The sequence below is a fragment of the Rhizoctonia solani genome, chromosome 16 (assembly GCF_016906535.1).
Source record: "Rhizoctonia solani chromosome 16, complete sequence".
Classification (NCBI taxonomy): Eukaryota; Fungi; Basidiomycota; class Agaricomycetes; order Cantharellales; family Ceratobasidiaceae; genus Rhizoctonia; species Rhizoctonia solani.
Window position 1 is genome coordinate 1,838,076 of NC_057385.1, and position 17,313 is coordinate 1,855,388.

At 48.1% G+C, this 17,313-nt stretch overlaps 7 protein-coding genes across 7 annotated transcripts; 3 read left to right on the top strand and 4 right to left on the bottom strand.

Moving 5' to 3' along the window:
* Window positions 1-270: 270 nt before the first annotated feature.
* Window positions 271-1,623, bottom strand: RhiXN_01827 (enoyl-CoA hydratase/isomerase family protein; the record flags this gene model as incomplete). The annotated part of the gene is made up of 10 exons (XM_043321646.1): window positions 271-408; window positions 531-648; window positions 703-860; window positions 913-953; window positions 1,006-1,069; window positions 1,124-1,155; window positions 1,211-1,284; window positions 1,338-1,375; window positions 1,429-1,484; window positions 1,536-1,623. The coding sequence occupies 10 exons, from the start codon at window positions 1,621-1,623 to the stop codon at window positions 271-273; spliced, it is 807 nt and encodes a 268-aa protein (XP_043187469.1).
* A 2,576-nt stretch (window positions 1,624-4,199) lies between these two features.
* On the top strand, window positions 4,200-6,053 carry RhiXN_01828 (major facilitator superfamily transporter; the record flags this gene model as incomplete). The annotated part of the gene is made up of 7 exons (XM_043321647.1): window positions 4,200-4,262; window positions 4,317-4,491; window positions 4,544-4,712; window positions 4,763-5,204; window positions 5,260-5,322; window positions 5,378-5,780; window positions 5,839-6,053. 7 exons carry the CDS (start codon window positions 4,200-4,202, stop codon window positions 6,051-6,053), a joined length of 1,530 nt encoding a protein of 509 aa, XP_043187470.1.
* A 376-nt stretch (window positions 6,054-6,429) lies between these two features.
* Window positions 6,430-6,947, bottom strand: RhiXN_01829 (ribosomal l51/s25/CI-B8 domain-containing protein; the record flags this gene model as incomplete). The annotated part of the gene is made up of 2 exons (XM_043321648.1): window positions 6,430-6,620; window positions 6,707-6,947. The coding sequence occupies 2 exons, from the start codon at window positions 6,945-6,947 to the stop codon at window positions 6,430-6,432; spliced, it is 432 nt and encodes a 143-aa protein (XP_043187471.1).
* Window positions 6,948-7,341: 394 nt separating this feature from the next.
* On the bottom strand, window positions 7,342-8,414 carry RhiXN_01830 (short chain dehydrogenase; the record flags this gene model as incomplete). The annotated part of the gene is made up of 3 exons (XM_043321649.1): window positions 7,342-7,758; window positions 7,818-7,978; window positions 8,036-8,414. 3 exons carry the CDS (start codon window positions 8,412-8,414, stop codon window positions 7,342-7,344), a joined length of 957 nt encoding a protein of 318 aa, XP_043187472.1.
* A 187-nt stretch (window positions 8,415-8,601) lies between these two features.
* Window positions 8,602-9,780, bottom strand: RhiXN_01831 (uncharacterized protein; the record flags this gene model as incomplete). Its single annotated transcript, XM_043321650.1, has 6 exons — window positions 8,602-8,813; window positions 8,864-9,386; window positions 9,441-9,453; window positions 9,505-9,556; window positions 9,605-9,644; window positions 9,736-9,780. 6 exons carry the CDS (start codon window positions 9,778-9,780, stop codon window positions 8,602-8,604), a joined length of 885 nt encoding a protein of 294 aa, XP_043187473.1.
* Window positions 9,781-10,185: 405 nt separating this feature from the next.
* Window positions 10,186-15,676, top strand: RhiXN_01832 (glycosyltransferase family 1 protein; the record flags this gene model as incomplete). The annotated part of the gene is made up of 18 exons (XM_043321651.1): window positions 10,186-10,555; window positions 10,606-10,784; window positions 10,845-10,983; window positions 11,069-11,470; window positions 11,526-11,555; window positions 11,610-11,677; window positions 11,731-11,844; window positions 11,903-12,043; window positions 12,113-12,998; window positions 13,052-13,155; window positions 13,210-13,716; window positions 13,758-13,877; window positions 13,930-14,059; window positions 14,113-14,204; window positions 14,266-14,449; window positions 14,508-14,885; window positions 14,945-15,135; window positions 15,194-15,676. The coding sequence occupies 18 exons, from the start codon at window positions 10,186-10,188 to the stop codon at window positions 15,674-15,676; spliced, it is 4,518 nt and encodes a 1,505-aa protein (XP_043187474.1).
* A 259-nt stretch (window positions 15,677-15,935) lies between these two features.
* RhiXN_01833 (SUR7/Pali family protein) lies at window positions 15,936-17,117 on the top strand (the record flags this gene model as incomplete). Its single annotated transcript, XM_043321652.1, has 7 exons — window positions 15,936-15,976; window positions 16,030-16,063; window positions 16,115-16,185; window positions 16,233-16,348; window positions 16,411-16,648; window positions 16,714-16,846; window positions 16,911-17,117. The coding sequence occupies 7 exons, from the start codon at window positions 15,936-15,938 to the stop codon at window positions 17,115-17,117; spliced, it is 840 nt and encodes a 279-aa protein (XP_043187475.1).
* Between the last annotated feature and the right edge of the window lie 196 nt (window positions 17,118-17,313).

Genomic DNA, 17,313 nt, shown 5'->3' on the forward strand with positions numbered 1-17,313 from the left:
GGCTGCTAAGCGATATTGAAATTGGAGGAATTTTACGCTACTATTTGTTTGATTCCATTCTAGCCGTATTACATTTGGAACTGAAAAAAGAAAAAAGGCACAATGCCGTATCTACTAACATAACTGAGTGAGGCTAGAATACTCAACTGACTCTTGTAAATCAAGCCCAAGCTGGTCCGAATACATACATGTACGTAAATGGCTGGTATGAGATGGCCTAGTGCGTCACTATTTTTATATATTGCACTGCTTCTAGTATTACAAGCAATATTACAAGCGGTGCTTGACCTCCTTACGTGCCAGTTGGCCGAACCTGCGCCCTGGCACACCTCCTGCAAACCTCTCAGCTTGCAAAAAGGACTCCCTGAAGTTAACCACTCGTGGGTCGTTCTTCTCGTGAACGCCAGCCTATGCCGTGCAAAAACCCATGTTTCAGTACCATTTTGGCACGCGAAGCAGTCATAGCAAAGGCGGTTGAAAAATCAAGATTAGCCCTGAAACCGATATGAGATCACAATATTCAAACGCACCTGGATCATGCGCTTGGTACTCAGCAAAGCCGCCGGGTCGAGCCCATCTAGGCGATCAAGGAGATGTTCACGCGCTTGACGATGAAAACCAGTAGTGTCTTCGGCGGAAAATACTTGGCTGTAGGTAAAGCTATAAACTATGACGCATCACCCCTCGTCATGCCTGACTTACTTGACGAATCCATTCCTTTGTAGTTCCTCAGCTGACATCTTCTTACCCCATAGTAAGACTTCAGTAGCCTTGGCCAACCCCATCCTGTTAACAAACGTCACCGAGGCATTTTGTTCGGCTGTGAGGCCAATAAATGAGAACGGAACGGCAATCCATGCCTAATTAATCGCTAGATTAACGTAACGGAACGGAGCATGAGCAATTGCTTACCTCGGGCATAGCGTATATAAAGTCGAAATGTCCCAGCATGGCTACATGAGTAAATCATTAATGGTAAGATTATCGGCTGAGCCCAAGGCCTACCAGCAGCGATACCAAGAGCCGGCCCGTTGAGTAAAGCGACCAGAATCTTGGAATGACTTGACAACTTGGTGCAACAGCCATGAATACCTGGGTCTGCTCATGTATAATTCGCACTTACTGCGTCACTCAAGTCTGTGTTTGACCGCATGGCTATGTACAAGATTACCAACCAGTATACGAAACATGGGACGGGACACCGACTCACCTCCCATGAGTGCCTTTCGTCGGGGTGATATCCTCGGGTCAGTATTTTCATCACGAGCCCCAACGTCGGTACCACTTGTATATGTGCAAATAAATACATTTCTGGGTTTCTCCACATATACACTTACGAGCAAAATGCGCGCCCTGATGCTTGAACAATTGTGACCTATAGATATCGTACGACTTCATTTGAGGATGCTTTGATTTGCATATACTAACCAGCACATCTGGCATTTTGTCGATTTTTCTAAGATTCTCGGAAAGAAACTCGTAATCTAGGAACTTGATTAAACTTTGATAGAGCAAACACAAAACAGAGACCATACCGTCAACCGTCAAGGCGTTTAGGGATTGAGGGCGGTTTAGTTGTATTGTAGCTAAACCATCAGCTACGTGAAGAGTGGGAATGCTCATCTTAAAATTCGTAGTATTTCGTCTCTAATTCTGGGGAAACAGTTGACTTCAGAGATTTATATAAAGGTGGATGGCAGGTTGGGTTGATGTGGGGACCCCCCCCCGGCTAATGAGATTCCGAGTGCCGATCATAATCATCACCTTACGTAACGTCTCACAAATGCCACCTTAGCACCCACCAGCCCCACTTTACTCACCACTTACAACCTTTTAATGAATGCGTGAGAAGCGTACTGTATTTACACGAGCTTCCCACCCGGTAATGTAAGTTGGCACTTATATTACTAGCGTTGAAATAGGTCGATGTACTGTGGACAAAAGCGCATCTATCCCTGATTTTAGCCGTACCCTAGCCACCTAGGACCCATTCACTGGTGTATCTCATTGGCTTTGTAGCTGATCTGGTTTCTGCCAACATTTACTCGCTTTATGATGTTGAAATAAAGATAATATTCACAGATCCTGCTGCGGGCTGCGGGGTTTAAAGGGTTAAATAACCATATAGAAACACGCACGTACACGTTGTATTTCATGGAGATTCCACCATAAATACAAAAAGTGAATTTCAACAAGCAGTTCTCTCGCCTACCGGATAATGAAGAAGATGAAAAGATGGGGAAGTATTCTATATACGTAAGTATAGATGGAATTCGTGTTAGAGAAGGGTGAGGATGGACGGGCTTGATTCGTGTGAATGAGAACAAAGATGACCCCGGGGGTGCATGAATTTGTTTCAGAGGTTCAGCGACGAGAGCAGCCCATACTAAGTAGTCAATCAATGGCGACATGACCCTAAATCTTAGAGGGTGATCTTTAGTATGGCGTATAAACCAGTCAGATGAAGTCATTAGTAGGAAAGACAGCTTAGATATCCATATCCATACATCAATCGAAGAACAAGTTCCGGGCGCTGTTAAGAGAGCGCTCTGGGATTTTGCTGTAACACGCACCCTTGGCAGACGTCAGGATGTAACTAAAATAATGCTCTATGATGGCGGTTATGGGTTTGTAACCATGGATGAGGATATTAAAGCTCCGCGTGTTAGCATAATGTGCTCATCGGCGTATCGAGTAACCCTAGCAAGGAAAGATAGGAGGCGCGACTAAGACGCCAGTGGTACATATAACTCCATCAGCCCATAATAAGAAAGTTTGCGTTTGAACGCTTTTCAGCGTATAGTGCTCACTTGAATAAATACGCGTGTTGCTAACTGTTGGTTTACTATGGAATTGAAATCCGTGCCTAGGAAGGGCTGAACAAGGTAAGAACGTTTAAACCTACCATCACCGTTTCGAACACTATATCGCAAAATTGGTGAAGATAATACTCCGAGCAAAAATTTGCCAATATTGAGGGACATCGGATAGGATTATAGTGCCTGTAATCCAAGATACGGACGCGCGGGAAAGATTCGGGCCTTCGTTAAAAGAGCAATTCGTAGTTGCTGGTGCTATTGTATCATGGACGTGCGAATTGATAACTATCCATGAGGACTTCCAGGCCTGAGTATTACGCTGGTTCCCGCTCGTTCAGTCCAGGTCCGATTCCGATTCTTGACGAGGAGGCAAATTCCAAGGGCTTCAGAATGGTATTACCTTTAAGCTGGATATCAAAATGAAGGCACTTAAACTTCCGTTCCTTACGGGAGGCACATTGGAATTCCCGAGAGAATATAGTAAAAGCTCCGGATATAGCCTATCTAGGCCGTCAATTCCACACGATAATGATACCGCCGGCTATTTTTCTTCCCCGCAAATTTCAAACATTTGTAGTTCTGGCTGAAGCGGGGGGGTTTGGTACGGCTGAAATCGGTGCTGAGGATTTGCCCGGGAATAACTGGAGGTATTCGGGCATCATCGTCTTGGCCACTGGTGGGCATATGCGAAGGGATAGGGATATCTAGACACTCAATTTAGGGGATAGTATCAAAAATTCTGAGGGGACAAAGGCGGCTGTGCTATAGGTAGTATGGCGCATATATTGAAAGCAAGCTCGACGGCGTCGCTCGCGCCACAGCCCTACGGACCGACATCCGCTTCTTAGTAGCGAGAAACACATCCGTTCGCTGAATTGGATTCGGGGAGGGCCAGACCAAAACGGGCACATCGAAGTCCTTGGCGTCTGGAGCGATCACGCCAAGCAACTTCTTTTTTTATCGAAGCTCGTTGTATCCAATCATAGCCCGGTCACTTGATGTAGCATACCTGGGCTGGGTGTCATTTGTCGTTTACATGTCCGTCCTATCGGGTCGTCCCGCATCTAATCACCTCGGAAACGGGCAACACGGGTGCTCCTATTCCCTTGGTCGACAAATCCTAAAAGCAACAGAACACTTTGCGAGGCACCGTTCCCAGGTGTAGTTTACTTCTGGTGTTGATTCTGTGATTATGCGTCCAAGGGTGGATCATTGAGATCTTGGCACACGCCGGGGATATACTCATCTAGACGCCCTCCTATGTAGGGTTCCGCCCATATAAGCATCTCCGCATCCCCCATTTCTTCAGTGTGGTCCTCCGCCGCCCTCCTCTACCCCACCTGTTCTCCCGCACCTTCCATTGCAAAATAGTCGTTCGCGATGTCCCAAGTTGCGTCCCCCGAACGCCCAGGAATGTTCAAACAGGCAGCAGAAGCTGTCAAGGTGAGTTCTTGACGTCCTGTGGCACGACGAAGCACAACTGAAAGCATCGTTCAGGATCTCTTCCGGCATGAGCGTGTCACTATTCTCGACGAGCATGGCAATTATGTCGAGAAGGTCATCAAGCCTGAGCCTCTGGTCAACCCGATTAAGCTCCTATGCATGCTCACCTGGAAGAATTGGCTATTCTTCCTCGTTGGTCTTGCCGCCTGGACCGTCGATGGTTATGACTGTGAGTGATTGAAATAGATCGTTTGTGAACCCATGTACTCACCATGCCCAAGTCCACTCGGTATCGTTATCGCTCACCAATTTGTCCAAGTTCTATGGCGTGTCCAAGACCGACATTTCAACTTCGATCACGCTCACGCTTCTTTTCCGTTCTCTTGGTGCTGCTATCTTTGGTGTTGCTGGTGATTACTATGGTCGCAAATGGCCCATGGTTATCAATATGTAAGTCTTTAGTGCAATTATAGTGGTATATATGGTCTAACAGATTTTAGGTTCATTATCGGTGCTCTCCAGCTCGGTACCGCGTACGCGCCCAATTACCATGCCTTTTTGGGCATCCGCTCCCTCTTCGGTATTGGTATGGGTGGTGTCTGGGGTTGTGCTATTGCCATGGCTCTTGAGTCCGTTCCCATTGAGGCTCGTGGTTTGATGTCAGGTATCCTTCAGCAAGGCTATTCGCTCGGTTATCTTCTTGCCGCCGTTTTCAACTTGAGTATCGCTCCTCGAGGTGGTGCCGATGGATTTAAGGATTTGTTCTACATTGGTGCCGGCGCGAGCTTCTTTGTCGGATTGGTTCGTATGTGTTTCCCCGAGAGCGAGCAATTCCGCCGTGCAAAGGAGCAAGGCCAAAAGGGTGGACACACCAAACAATTTATGAAGGAAGCTGGCGTTGTGGTCAAGACCCAATGGCGCCGAATCATCTACGCATGCATCGTAAGTAGGTTTGTAGTCCTGAGAGGAAATATTACTCACTACATGTAAATTATAGCTCATGGCTCTTTTCAACTTTTTCTCGCACACCACTCAAGACGCTTACCCAACTTTCCTTCAGGTAAGTCCGGCTTTACATATTTTTGCCCTACTCCCACTGATCCTATTCCACTTAGTCCGGTAAGGGATTCTCGCAACAAGATGCTTCTCGCGGTACAATCATCGCCAAGACCGGGGCGACTGTTGGAGGTGCTTTTGTCGGTTATGTTTCTCAGTCGTTCGGTCGTCGCCGCTCGATCGTACTCGCCGCTCTATTGGCTGCTGCCTTAATCCCTGCTTGGGTTTTGCCCAACTCGCGGGCCGGTCTTGCAGCGGGTTCGTTCTTCCTTCAATTCATGGTCCAAGGTGCCTGGGGTGTCATTCCCGTCCACTTGAACGAGCTCTCCCCTCCTGCTTTCCGTGCCAGCTTCCCTGGTATTGCGTACCAAATTGGCAACATGATCAGTAGCCCGGCTGCAGAAATGGTCACTGGTATTTCCGAAAAGAACTTTATCACTCACAATGGAAAGCGTGTCGAGGGTAAGTTACTCAACGAAGTTTACAGTCACTGCTTGAGTATTAACTTGTTAATGTTTAGCATTCGGTCCTACTATGGGAATTGCTACTGCCATCATCGCTATCCTCCTCGCATTCTGGACCGCAGTTGGCAAAGAAGCCAAGGGTTCTCACTTTGAAAATGCTGTCGCTGGTCATGGAGTAGTTGACACCAATGCACCTAAGGCCGATATTGAGACTGCAAGCACGGCCTCTAACGAAAAGGGCGACCAACCTGTACACCAGGAAAAAGCCTAGATTACCATTTATGAATGTTTTCTGTCAAGGGAATATCCAAGAGATGTTGTATGTACTGTTTGTTGTACGAGTGTATATTATGCGTTACGGAGCTCTCGACGAATGATATGAATTGATACGTACCAGTTTGTAGAGGCTCCTGAGTGGGGTCCAAAGCTCAAAAATTACTGGCATGGAAATCCAGAGGCTTTCCTTTTGAACGTTTACGCTTGAGCCCGAAACGAGAGTATGCAAATTTCCGAGATAAATTTAATTCCAGCGTGAAATTACTAGGCATAATCATAGGCTTGCCCTCATTCGAGGCTGTCTTCAGATATACAATGCAGGGGAATAGAGCAGCAATAGTCGGCGTACACGCATCGCCAGAACCCAAATGCTATATCTTGAATTGTTCACCTCCCTGGTGAAACCCACTCCACATCCCGCGTGCACCCTCCGTTGTGCTTTCAACCGAACGCTTGAACGGCCGAATCTTGGCACCCGACGAGTCTAGTAGAAGTTGAACTTTTTGCTCGATACTTGAAGGCTCAAGTTTGTTCAGCGGAACGACCTTGTCCCGTTCATTCACTATAGATGTAAGATACAATGGATCGATCAATCAATAGCCTCGATCAATAGGCAAAAGTGACCCAACGCGAGCTCGTAGTACTCACAGTATATACCTCTTACGATAGGCGGCTTGAAAGGCCTCTGTCTCACAACGACCTCGACATGTGGGTTCTCTTGTGCCAATCGCCCAGAGTTTCTCAAAAGATACCCACGCAGACGAGCGGATGAAGACCAAGTATCACAGTATTCAAAGACAAGTTTCTTTATTTGAGGAACAAAAGCGCCATGCCCATTTGAAGGTTTGGTTCTAAGTTGGGCACGGAGGACTGGTGCATACGGTGGCATAATGAAGAAAGGCCGAATGGTCAATTGCCAAATTGCCTGAGAGGTAGTCGGCGCTTAGCTGGTTCAGTGTTAGAGAGCTGACCCACTGAACCGGAAATAAATATTTTTGCCATTGCATATGTAAGGGGCGTCTCACATACTGTTGTCCTCTTCGGAGTGACATATACAAAAATTGGAACGATACAGAGAAGATTAGCATGGCCCCTGCACAAGGATGACACGCTAGTTCAGAGTGGACGGTCTACGGACCGCAATATTTATTTTATTCTTTACAGTGTCTAGCCCTTCATATGGTCTCGATGTCATCCATACTAAGTTCGCTAGCAGAGCTAACTTGTCTTTATCAAATCTAGTTAATGGGTAGCGTATATAACTACTAGTACAATGCATATAATCATCCTGCAACAGTAAAGCTATATTTTTTCATGGCTTTCTTCTCGACAAAGCTAGGCCAGATCCAATACAAAAACGGGACAAAGCGCATTGCGCGTGGCATCCACACATTACGTTGCTCCGTGTCCACTGCATGTATAATAGCCTGGGCAACTTGTTCCCTCCCTAGAGCGCCTTTGAGAACCTCTCGCACGTCTCCTCCATCTACTGCAGAGGCTCTGAAATCACCCTCAATTGTGGCTGGAATAATATTGCTAAACTTGATTCGTGGATGTTCGATAGCAAGGGATTGAAATAGGAGCAACCCAGCGCTCTTTGTTGAGCAATAAATCGCTCGTGTTGGAGCAGGAACTACAGCTGCAAGGGAGGATATCAATGCTATAGCTGGTTTCTTTGAGGTGCTTTCAAGGAACGGGATCTGCAACGGTGGTTGTGGAGTGTGAGTAACGGGAAGGGGTCATCTCAAAACACCCGCACCATCGTAGTAGCTGAAACAAGCGGCCCCACGTAATTTCCTTCGATGGCTTTTACAGCTACGGTCACGGCTCGACCTACCCCGCCTTGGTTTACTAGGTTCATCACAGGTTGTAGGGCTGATACTCCAGCGGCCACGACAACGGTGTCGAGACCATTCCAAACTGTGGCAAGCGTTTTTCATATAAATATGTATATAACCCAAGCAAACTCAACTTTACCTCTCTGTATGGCCGTTCGGACTCCTTCCATATCTCTTTCGTCAGAAAAATCAGCAGTCACAGCAAGGATCGCATCTTTCCGACTGGGATGTCCGGATTCATTGAGCGCATCGATACATTCTTGCTTCACTTGTTCAAGCACAGCCGAGCGCCGAGCCGTGATTGCAACACGAGCACCACGCTTTGCATAGGCGACGGCCGTTGCACGGCCCACGCCAGACGAAGCGCCAATGATAAGCACACGTTCTTCGGAGGGTCGAATGGATGCGCTACGCTTAGAGCTGGATAACAGAGTAGACCGCAATAGGACCGAGAATCCCAGGAGCAGGGCAGCACCTGAGATTAGAGGGACGTGAGCCTTCCACTCGGTGGTTGACATATTGGGTAGGATTTCTCGGGGTGGAGTACTTGTTTGGGGTTGATTGGTTGTCCAAGGGTGTTTTGACATGTATTAGTGCAGAACAAATAGATTCTGTTCGGAGGCCGGTCCTCGAACTACAAGAAACCCTTGGGTTATTATAACTATAGATTAGATTACACTTTTCTTGGGGTCTAGACATGTGTGTTTAATCGTGTCCCAATGCTTTCCTTCCCTCATTGCTCTTAAACCATTCGATAACATTAGTCCAGGAGCCAGCACGAACAATTCTTGGAGGAAGAATATAAAGATTATCGCGCTCCCACCACTCGTTCCAGTCATTTTCCTTCAACTCGGTCCCGTTCTTTTCTGCGCGATGTTTTGCTTCGACTTGTTCCCATCGTTGACGTTCCGAGTAACCTTATATACAGTTGGTTAATCATATCCTGCACACGAACAGGATTACTTACTCATTCTATCCTGTGAAGTTACATCGAGGCTGGGCCTCTTGTTCCATTGATACTCTCCAAAAAGAAGTACCGGGACGACTTCGGAACACAGCAGAGCGTTTGGCAACGAATCATCTATGAGAGCCTTAGCTCCTATCTTCTTCAGGACGTCGGCTTTGGTAGTATCTTTGGGATTTTCAGAGTCGTTTGGAGGAGAGGGAACAGCGGCGTTGGGATTATGCTCGAACTCGCCAGTGTAATGGACTTTATCAATAACCCCTACATGCGTAATGTCAATGCGAGCTGGCCATTGCAAATTAGCATCAACAAGCGAACCTGGTAGGTATTTTTCTAGCCACTTATCCGTCCCAGGCTGGTGTCTCAGTGCACGAGCGGTGACAATCTCCAGACGGTATCCCAGACCCTTGAGCCTTTTCACCCCTTCAATCGCACCCTCCACAGGCGGTGTATTGATAAAATAGTCCGATTGGGCAAACTCTCGAACTTTGCGTAGTGTCTCGGTTGGTGTACCCCATCCCGGATTCTGTGTATAGTTGTAGGAGCGTTGGTGCGGGCATATATCTCAAAAGTGTATTACCTTCCAATAGTGACTGAAAAATAGTTAGTTCTCCCCTAGGTTTTGCGTGAGAACCCATGCTCACTAGTAATGAAAGTCGGCGATGGTCATGTTAGTACCATAGTGTATATTATGCCCTTGGTTTGAATGAGTAAGGAATATTATTTTGCCACTAATACACTCACATTCCGCTACTGTCTCGTTAGTACGGCATAAAACATCATCCTAAAAGATCGGAGTGTTTGAATCACAAGGTGCTTGGTCGGCATGACGGCAAAATATCCCAGAATGATGATGTCACTCCAGTTTGGCTCACCATATCAATTGCGATTAAAGGAAGCTCATGGCGGGTATGGGACATGGCAGATGTATAGCGTGTGGTAGAATGGCGAAAGGAGGGACGGAAACGGTTGGCACAGGCTGAGAGCCAGCAACGAGATAAAAGACGCTGCATGCCAAATTAGAATGCCAAATACTGCTTAGGGGTACCAAATTCGGGTCAATCGGCGGATGACAAATGGTGCGTGTAAACATAAGCAAATGCTCACCAGCTGATGTCAAGGCTTGACGACACTCCTAATCTCTGACGCGCTAGCGCTTCGCATGCAACTCGATATAGCTTCCGAATAATATCTAGTTTAATTGATACACTTTATTGTCTATACACTCTAGTTCGCCCCACAGCTGGATCGCACAGACGCCCTCCAGCCACATCTGTTTCGCTGTCCTCATAGACGTTTGAACTCGTGTTGATTACCCCAACGCCATGGAGTCATCTACATCACCTCCAAATTCGATCCAGAATCCTATTCGCGGGACCACAATAAACACCTCGGCAGGTCAACTCGGTCTTTCGAATTCGCAAGCACATCCACAAGCACACCCACAATCCACAATGAGCGAGTCCCACGATTCAAGCGACGAATCCGATGGCGGAAAGGGAATACTCAAGCGTACCGTCGAGAAGATAGGAAGGAATACTTCCCTCACTCGTTCCAAGCGACACCCAGACACAGACTCACGCGCCCATCGACGTCTCTTCAGCTTGAGCCGCCACAAGGGCAAAGATAGAGCCGCCGACGAGTTCGCTGGTATGCTTGGAGGCCATGCAGCTGGAGGTGGATCCAGTGATGCAGGTATGTTACTCCTTATGATCCTATTACGTTCAAGCTCACACCACCCACAGATGTTTCCATTCAGAAATCCAGGACGCCCACCAATAAGAGCCCAAAGTCATCTCCCCGTGTCCCTAGAATGGCAGCTACAACATCGGATCTTCGACGCAACAAGAATCAGGCTTCCGACTCTCGTCCCTCTTTGTCAATCATGGGGCTAGGCAAGCAAGATGAGTTTGGCATAGGCTCGGTATGTTCATTTGTTAAAGTTTCAAATATACCCCACCAATTTATCGAGGTTACGTGTTAGATGAGAATGGGTACTCAAGCACTAATCCAAGCCCTTCAAGCTATGCCATGGGACGACGACCGTGACGAGGATGGCCCAGAATCCGCCGCGAAACGGGACCGTGGGAAGGCCCGTCGAGAGCCTGTTTCTCCAGACTCTAGTGACGAGGAAGGGCAAGCTAAAGCAGGCAAGTATTTGGAATATTCAGCGGCGCCACGATGAACTCACGCCTATCTGTGACTTAGATTTTGTGCTTGCTTCTTCGATTCACACTATCCATCGGCCCGTTGCCCATTCCCGTTTAGCCACTCCATCATTTAACCAAAGCATCCACTATGGCATCAACCCTCCACTCGAAGTCGCCGAGGATTACTTTTCAAACCCGCTTTCTGCCGATGAGGATGACGCTCTGCGCGACTTTGATGATGCCACGGCTCCAGAAGGTCTCCCCAACCCGTTCAAGGATCCATCTCAGATGAGACTACAGCTTCCCGCCGATAAACTGCCCAAGACGGAAGGCAAGAGGCGAATGCCACCGACAGTACGGACCGCCAGTATGGCCACTGTACGGATGAAGAGACGGACCAAACTTGCAGAAAAGCTGAAGGAAGTATTTGGTATCCCTGAGATCAAGGAGGTTGTCGCGGGTAGGTTAGATGCTTTGGTGAAGATTGGTTGCTCATGCCTATTTATGCACTGTAGAGATGCCCTGTTGGCTCTTACGGTCGGTCTGTGAGTAGTCTTATAGTTGGAAACATGCACGGTGGCTAACATACTTGGGTGCAGTGCTTCAGGGATATATGTACCTCACCAATACACATCTCTGCTTTTTTGCTCACATGCCGACACGAGAGGTATATTCAGATTATTAGTCAAGCCAAACGTATCTAATATACGCCTTTATCAGGACCAAGTTCTCAAGTCTGGCACCATGTCCAAGAAGGCCCAAAGGACCAAGCGGTGGAACAAGCACTGGTTTGTGTTGAAGAACGACGTCTTGAGCTGGTACCAGTCTTCATCTGTGCGTTTTCGTTATGCAGGGCTTCATGACATCACCAATTCAACCGCGTTTTGTGTAGGACCCATATTTCCCGCATGGAAACATTGATCTTCGATACGCCATATCGTGCGACGCTCATCGCGAGAAAGGCATTCGTCTGCGTACCAATCAGAAAACGATAACCCTCCAAGCTGATTCTGTACCCAGTCGCGACGAATGGGTCAAGACGATTCGCAAGGCTAGTTGATGCGCATATATTTGTGTCAAATTATCCTAACAGCAACTATAGGTCATCTTCAAGGCCCAGAACATGGGCGAAAGCGTGAAGATTGCCATTCCATACTCGGTCATTGACGGTGTGGAGAGATCGAGCGCCATGGATTTCAGCGAAACAATTGAGGTCAAGGTCATCGATAAGGAAGAGAACTACGCCTTGGATTCGTACTTTTTCGCCTACTTCCGCGACTTGCCCGCAGCCCTTGCACAGATTCAACAAGTCCTCTCTGATTATCAAGATACGACTCCTGCGGTTGAAGTACATCTGACAGATACCACGCAGATAAACCGTAGTCCCCAACAGCTCCACCTTGATAGGACCACATCCGCACCAGCGAGCTCTCACCAGAACGATTCGACCAGTGGCTTTCGCATCTCCTCTTTGCTTAGTCTGCGTCCGTTTTCTACGACCTCAGGAAACGAGGAGATACACAAGGGTTCATCTTTGGTTGAGTCACAAGGCGGCGAAAGTGTGCCGATTCAACGTGATACTATAAATTCGGAAAGTGCAGCCCCTGGCACATCCTCTGTTTTATCTGAAGTATCTGTGCACACATACCCCCCCTCTCCCTCCAATCAAGCCCCGCCTAGCACCCATTCTAATCGAACATCCATATCAAGCAATTGGAGCGTTCCTGGCTATAATTGGTTGCGAGGAAAACGCATCTTTAGTACACCATCGAGCAACGAGTGGGGCTCGCGATCCACAGAAGGCAACGTGTCTGAAATAATCTCGAGCCCTCGTCTTGACCAAAGCGAGCTCTCCGTTTCATCGGATGGCCATAACCTTGGTTTCTCTATACTCGAGGCTGCTGAAGATGGTAAACTTGCCGATGCTGGTTTGGAGGAGAAATTCCGCAGCACCTTTGCTCTCGACGACAAGGAAGCACTACTAGGCTGTGAGTGGCCCCCATACCTTGACAACCTTCTTTGGCTAAATAATACGCGACAGGTATCCCCGGTTCGCTCTTCCGAGTTCTCCCAGTATACGGACGGCTCTATGTATCTACGAATTACTTTTGTTTTAGATCGTCCCAACCCCTGACGCGCACCAGGGTAAGTCTCTTGTTGGTTGTGTACTGCGTGTATGTGTACTTACCCTCCACCCAGATGATGATACCTATTCGAGACATCCTTTCCACCGAGAAACAGAAGCCGTTCCGGTTCGGTCAACACGGTCTCGTGGTTGTCATTAAAGGGCACGAAGAACTGTTTTTCGAATTTGGTTCGTCCGAGCGTCGGGATACATGCCGCAGTTTGCTCGAAATGCAAAAGGAAACATTGGAGAAACAAGCACTTAGCCCAATCTCGCCCACTCCTACCCAGGGCAAACGCGATGCGCTCATCTTAGAGGAACTCGAGCCAAGCATGCTTATCAGCGATGATGATCCTCGACCAGCGCCTGAAGTGCTCGCGAGTGATGCACCGGTTATGTTTGCATCGACGAGCTCGACGTTGCTCACATTCAAACCTGAGAAACCTATGCATTTTACGTGTCTGACAATCGGAAGCCGAGGAGATGTGCAACCTTATATTGCCCTTTGTAAGGGGCTGCAAGCGGATGGGCATAAAGTTCGGATCGCTACCCACAAAGAATTTCAATCGTGGATCGAAGGAGTATGTAGCTTGCGCTATTCACGGGTGATCCTTGACTAAAGACATTTGCTACAGCATGGAATCGAGTTCGCTTTGGTTGGCGGGACCCCGCAGAGCTTATGCGCATTTGTGTCGAGAATGGAATGTTTACAGTTTCGTTCTTGAGGGAAGGAGTGCAAAAGGTGAGACACAATGGTGGAAATGACAACATTAATCCAACGCAGCTTGTTTCAGTTCCGAGGCTGGATCGACGACTTGCTCGAGACCTCGTGGCTGGCCTGTCAAGGGACTGATGTTTTGATTGAGAGTCCTAGTGCGATGGCAGGGATTCATATCGCAGAGGCTCTAAAGATACCATATTTCCGTGAGTGAAAGCGGATGGGATGACACTGATGTGCTAAATATCATTCATAATAGGTGCATTTACCATGCCGTGGACTCGTACTCGTGCATACCCACATGCTTTCGCCGTCCCAGAGCGTAAGATGGGCGGCAGCTATAATTATATGGTGAGATATGGCCTCGATCTATATTAAAGCAGGCAAACTTAACGGAACTGGTGCGGGGTAGACATATGTTATGTTTGACCAAGTATTCTGGCGAGGCATTTCTGGACAAGTTAACCGCTGGCGTAGACATACTTTAAGACTGCCTTCGACCAATCTAGACAAACTTGAGCAACACAAGGTACCTTTCTTGTACAATTTCAGTCCTACCGTTGTTCCGCCTCCATTGGACTGGTACGAGTGGATACGTGTCACTGGCAAGTCCATCTATGCACCATTGTTTTCATGTGATTAACTCATTTGCAGGATACTGGTTCCTCGATGATCCGGAAGACTCTTCGGCGAAGAAATGGACGCCTCCTCCTGACTTGGTCAAGTTTATGGATAACGCAAGGCGTGGGGGAAAGAAGATAGTCTACATTGGGTTTGGAAGTATTGTAGTCTCTGACCCAGATGCCATGACACAATGCGTCGTCGAGGCCATCAAGCTCAGCGGTGTCCATGCGATTCTTAGCAAAGGATGGTCCGACCGACTGAGCACCAAGAAGTCGAGTACCGAAACTCCACCGACATACCCACCTCAGATCTACCCAATTTCATCTGTGCCGCACGATTGGCTGTTTGAGAGGATCGACGCCGCATGCCATCACGGAGGCGCAGGCACAACTGGCGCAAGTTTACGTGGTAGGTCTAGATCTACGTCGGGTAATGTTTACTGTTATTGATAATTTTCACTTGATCAGCTGGTATTCCGACGATCATCAAGCCCTTTTTCGGAGATCAATTCTTTTGGAGCGATCGAGTTGAAGCGCTGGGCATTGGGTCCAGCGTACGCAAGCTTACGGTTGAGAATCTCACGGCGGCGCTACGTGCTGCGACGACAGACGTGAAACAGATAGAGCGCGCCAAGTTGGTTGGGCAGTCAATTCGTGCGGTGAGTAGTGCAGCATGAGGCACCCCAAACTGTATCATTTACTGATTCTCCCTAACAGGAGAACGGGGTGCGCACAGCCATCGAGGCTATCTATCGCGATCTGGGTTACGCAACGGAGCTGTTCCGGAAAGACACGCAAGTGGACTTAGATGCCGACGGAAGCGAGGATGAGACTATCCAAGAGTCCAAGACCCCTGCGGCCCGACGCTCATCACTTGACCCGGTAATGATAGGTTCTGATAGTTCATGCGGGTCTGGAAGGGGGAATGGCGAAGACTCGAGCTGGAGCGTGATTTCTGATCATCCACCCCCAGAACGTGTGAGGGTCGAGAGCATCGGGTCCGACAAACGCCCAAGCGGAGAGTCTGGGGATGATAGTATTAGTGAGGCGGGAACACCGAACGCAGACCAGACACAGCAAACTCAGGCATCGGGGTCGCGTGGTCTGTCGGGTCTTCCCGCAATTGGCCTTGCACTGCTGCAAGAAACGTTGACAGCATACAGCCCCTCGGCGCGTGGTGAGCCGAACGGGAAGCAATGATACTGGACAGTTTTGTTTGGCTGTATTGTACTGTATTTAATTAGACAATAACACTCTCTGGCGTTTAACGATCCGTGGATCTGATTGGGCGCTTGGCATCCTCGAGGCAAGGTGCATATTGGACGTGTGCGATCTGTTTGACCCGACCACGACCTCAAATCCAGAGCCTGCGGACACGACCATATATCCCACGCACGAAATCAGACCACGCCCCTATACGACTAGTTGTTATTGTTGATCGCCCAAGTGTAGAGCACAAATGCGCGGCGAAGTGTGTATTGGAAGTGCTTCCGCACTCTCGTGAGTTTTGCTCCTGTGCATTTCAACCCATTGCTCATTTCTCCTGTTTTTAGTTTTATTTCCTTGTTACTTCTCATATTTGCTCATGTGGGTATACATAGGCCGAGGCTATGTGAACGATTACTGATATCTCCATAGGTGGGCCAAATCAATACAGACACTGTGCCACGCAAGATCTCGCTGGTGACAGTGAACATGACTGGATATGCGTAAGTTAGCCGTACAGAAAATGGATTATTACTAATTTTGAAATTAGCCGAGGTCTGCAAGGAGCGACTGGAGACCCAACACCAGGCCTCTTTACCAATGTCTCAACCACACCCCTAGGTACTGAAGCCGGACTGCGGAATATTTACTCGTGGGGATTTTACAGTAAGTGTGCTTGGTGTAGCAAGCCGCCGATCGCTTATCCCAATCGTTCCGGGTGTCCACAGAGTACTGCGCTTATGCCGAAGATGGTATTGGGTTGTGCACCAACCAGACATTCGGATTCCCGTTTCAGCCATTTGACGTTATCCTCAACGACACCCCAGAAGTTTACCAGATTCAGACCCGATATGTTCTCCCCCAAGCTTCGGCCTTTGTTGACTCTGCTTATTTGGCCGATTACACAAGAGCTGGTTTTTGGCTTGTTTTCCTTGGCACACTTGCTGCTGGGATCGCGTTCCTTAGGTTAGTCTAGGTGCCGTCTCAGTTGGGGGACAACTCTGTTCAATGTTTCTGACGTCTGATTCTAGCGGGCTCTACAAGTCCACGATGACGTTTATGATCTCAACTGTCTTCAGCATGTTTGGAGCCGGATGCTTGCTCATTGGAGCATCGATATTGACAGCCGTCTTAAACAAGGCCAAGTCCATCAATAACTACACGGTTCGTAAAAACCTTGTTTCTCACTCCACGTATGTATCCTAATCCAGCCGCCTTGCTTACATAGGTCGCCGATGGAACCCCGCTGGGAATCATAGTATCTACCGGGTCATCCCTTTCTCTAATCTGGGCTGCATTTGTGCTGCTTTTCATAGCCATGGGACCGTATCTTGTCAGGTACGCGCTAGCCCGAACACACCGAAATACGATCGCTTACCCATCCGCTTGTTTCACAGCTGCTCGACCTACCGTAAATGAAAGGTCCAGGACTTGAATCGATTTAGCTACATGTTATCATCGTATTTACATGGATTTCCTTTTCTTTCCCCCAGTTTCGCTTTCGTTGGGTTGATTGGACAGATGCAGCTATTTTCCATTCCTCCTTTTTACATAAAATGAAGGTAAATCTGTCCGACGGCCCTTGTCAATACTTTGTACGCCTCTAATGAGTCAGAATCACGTCACCTATC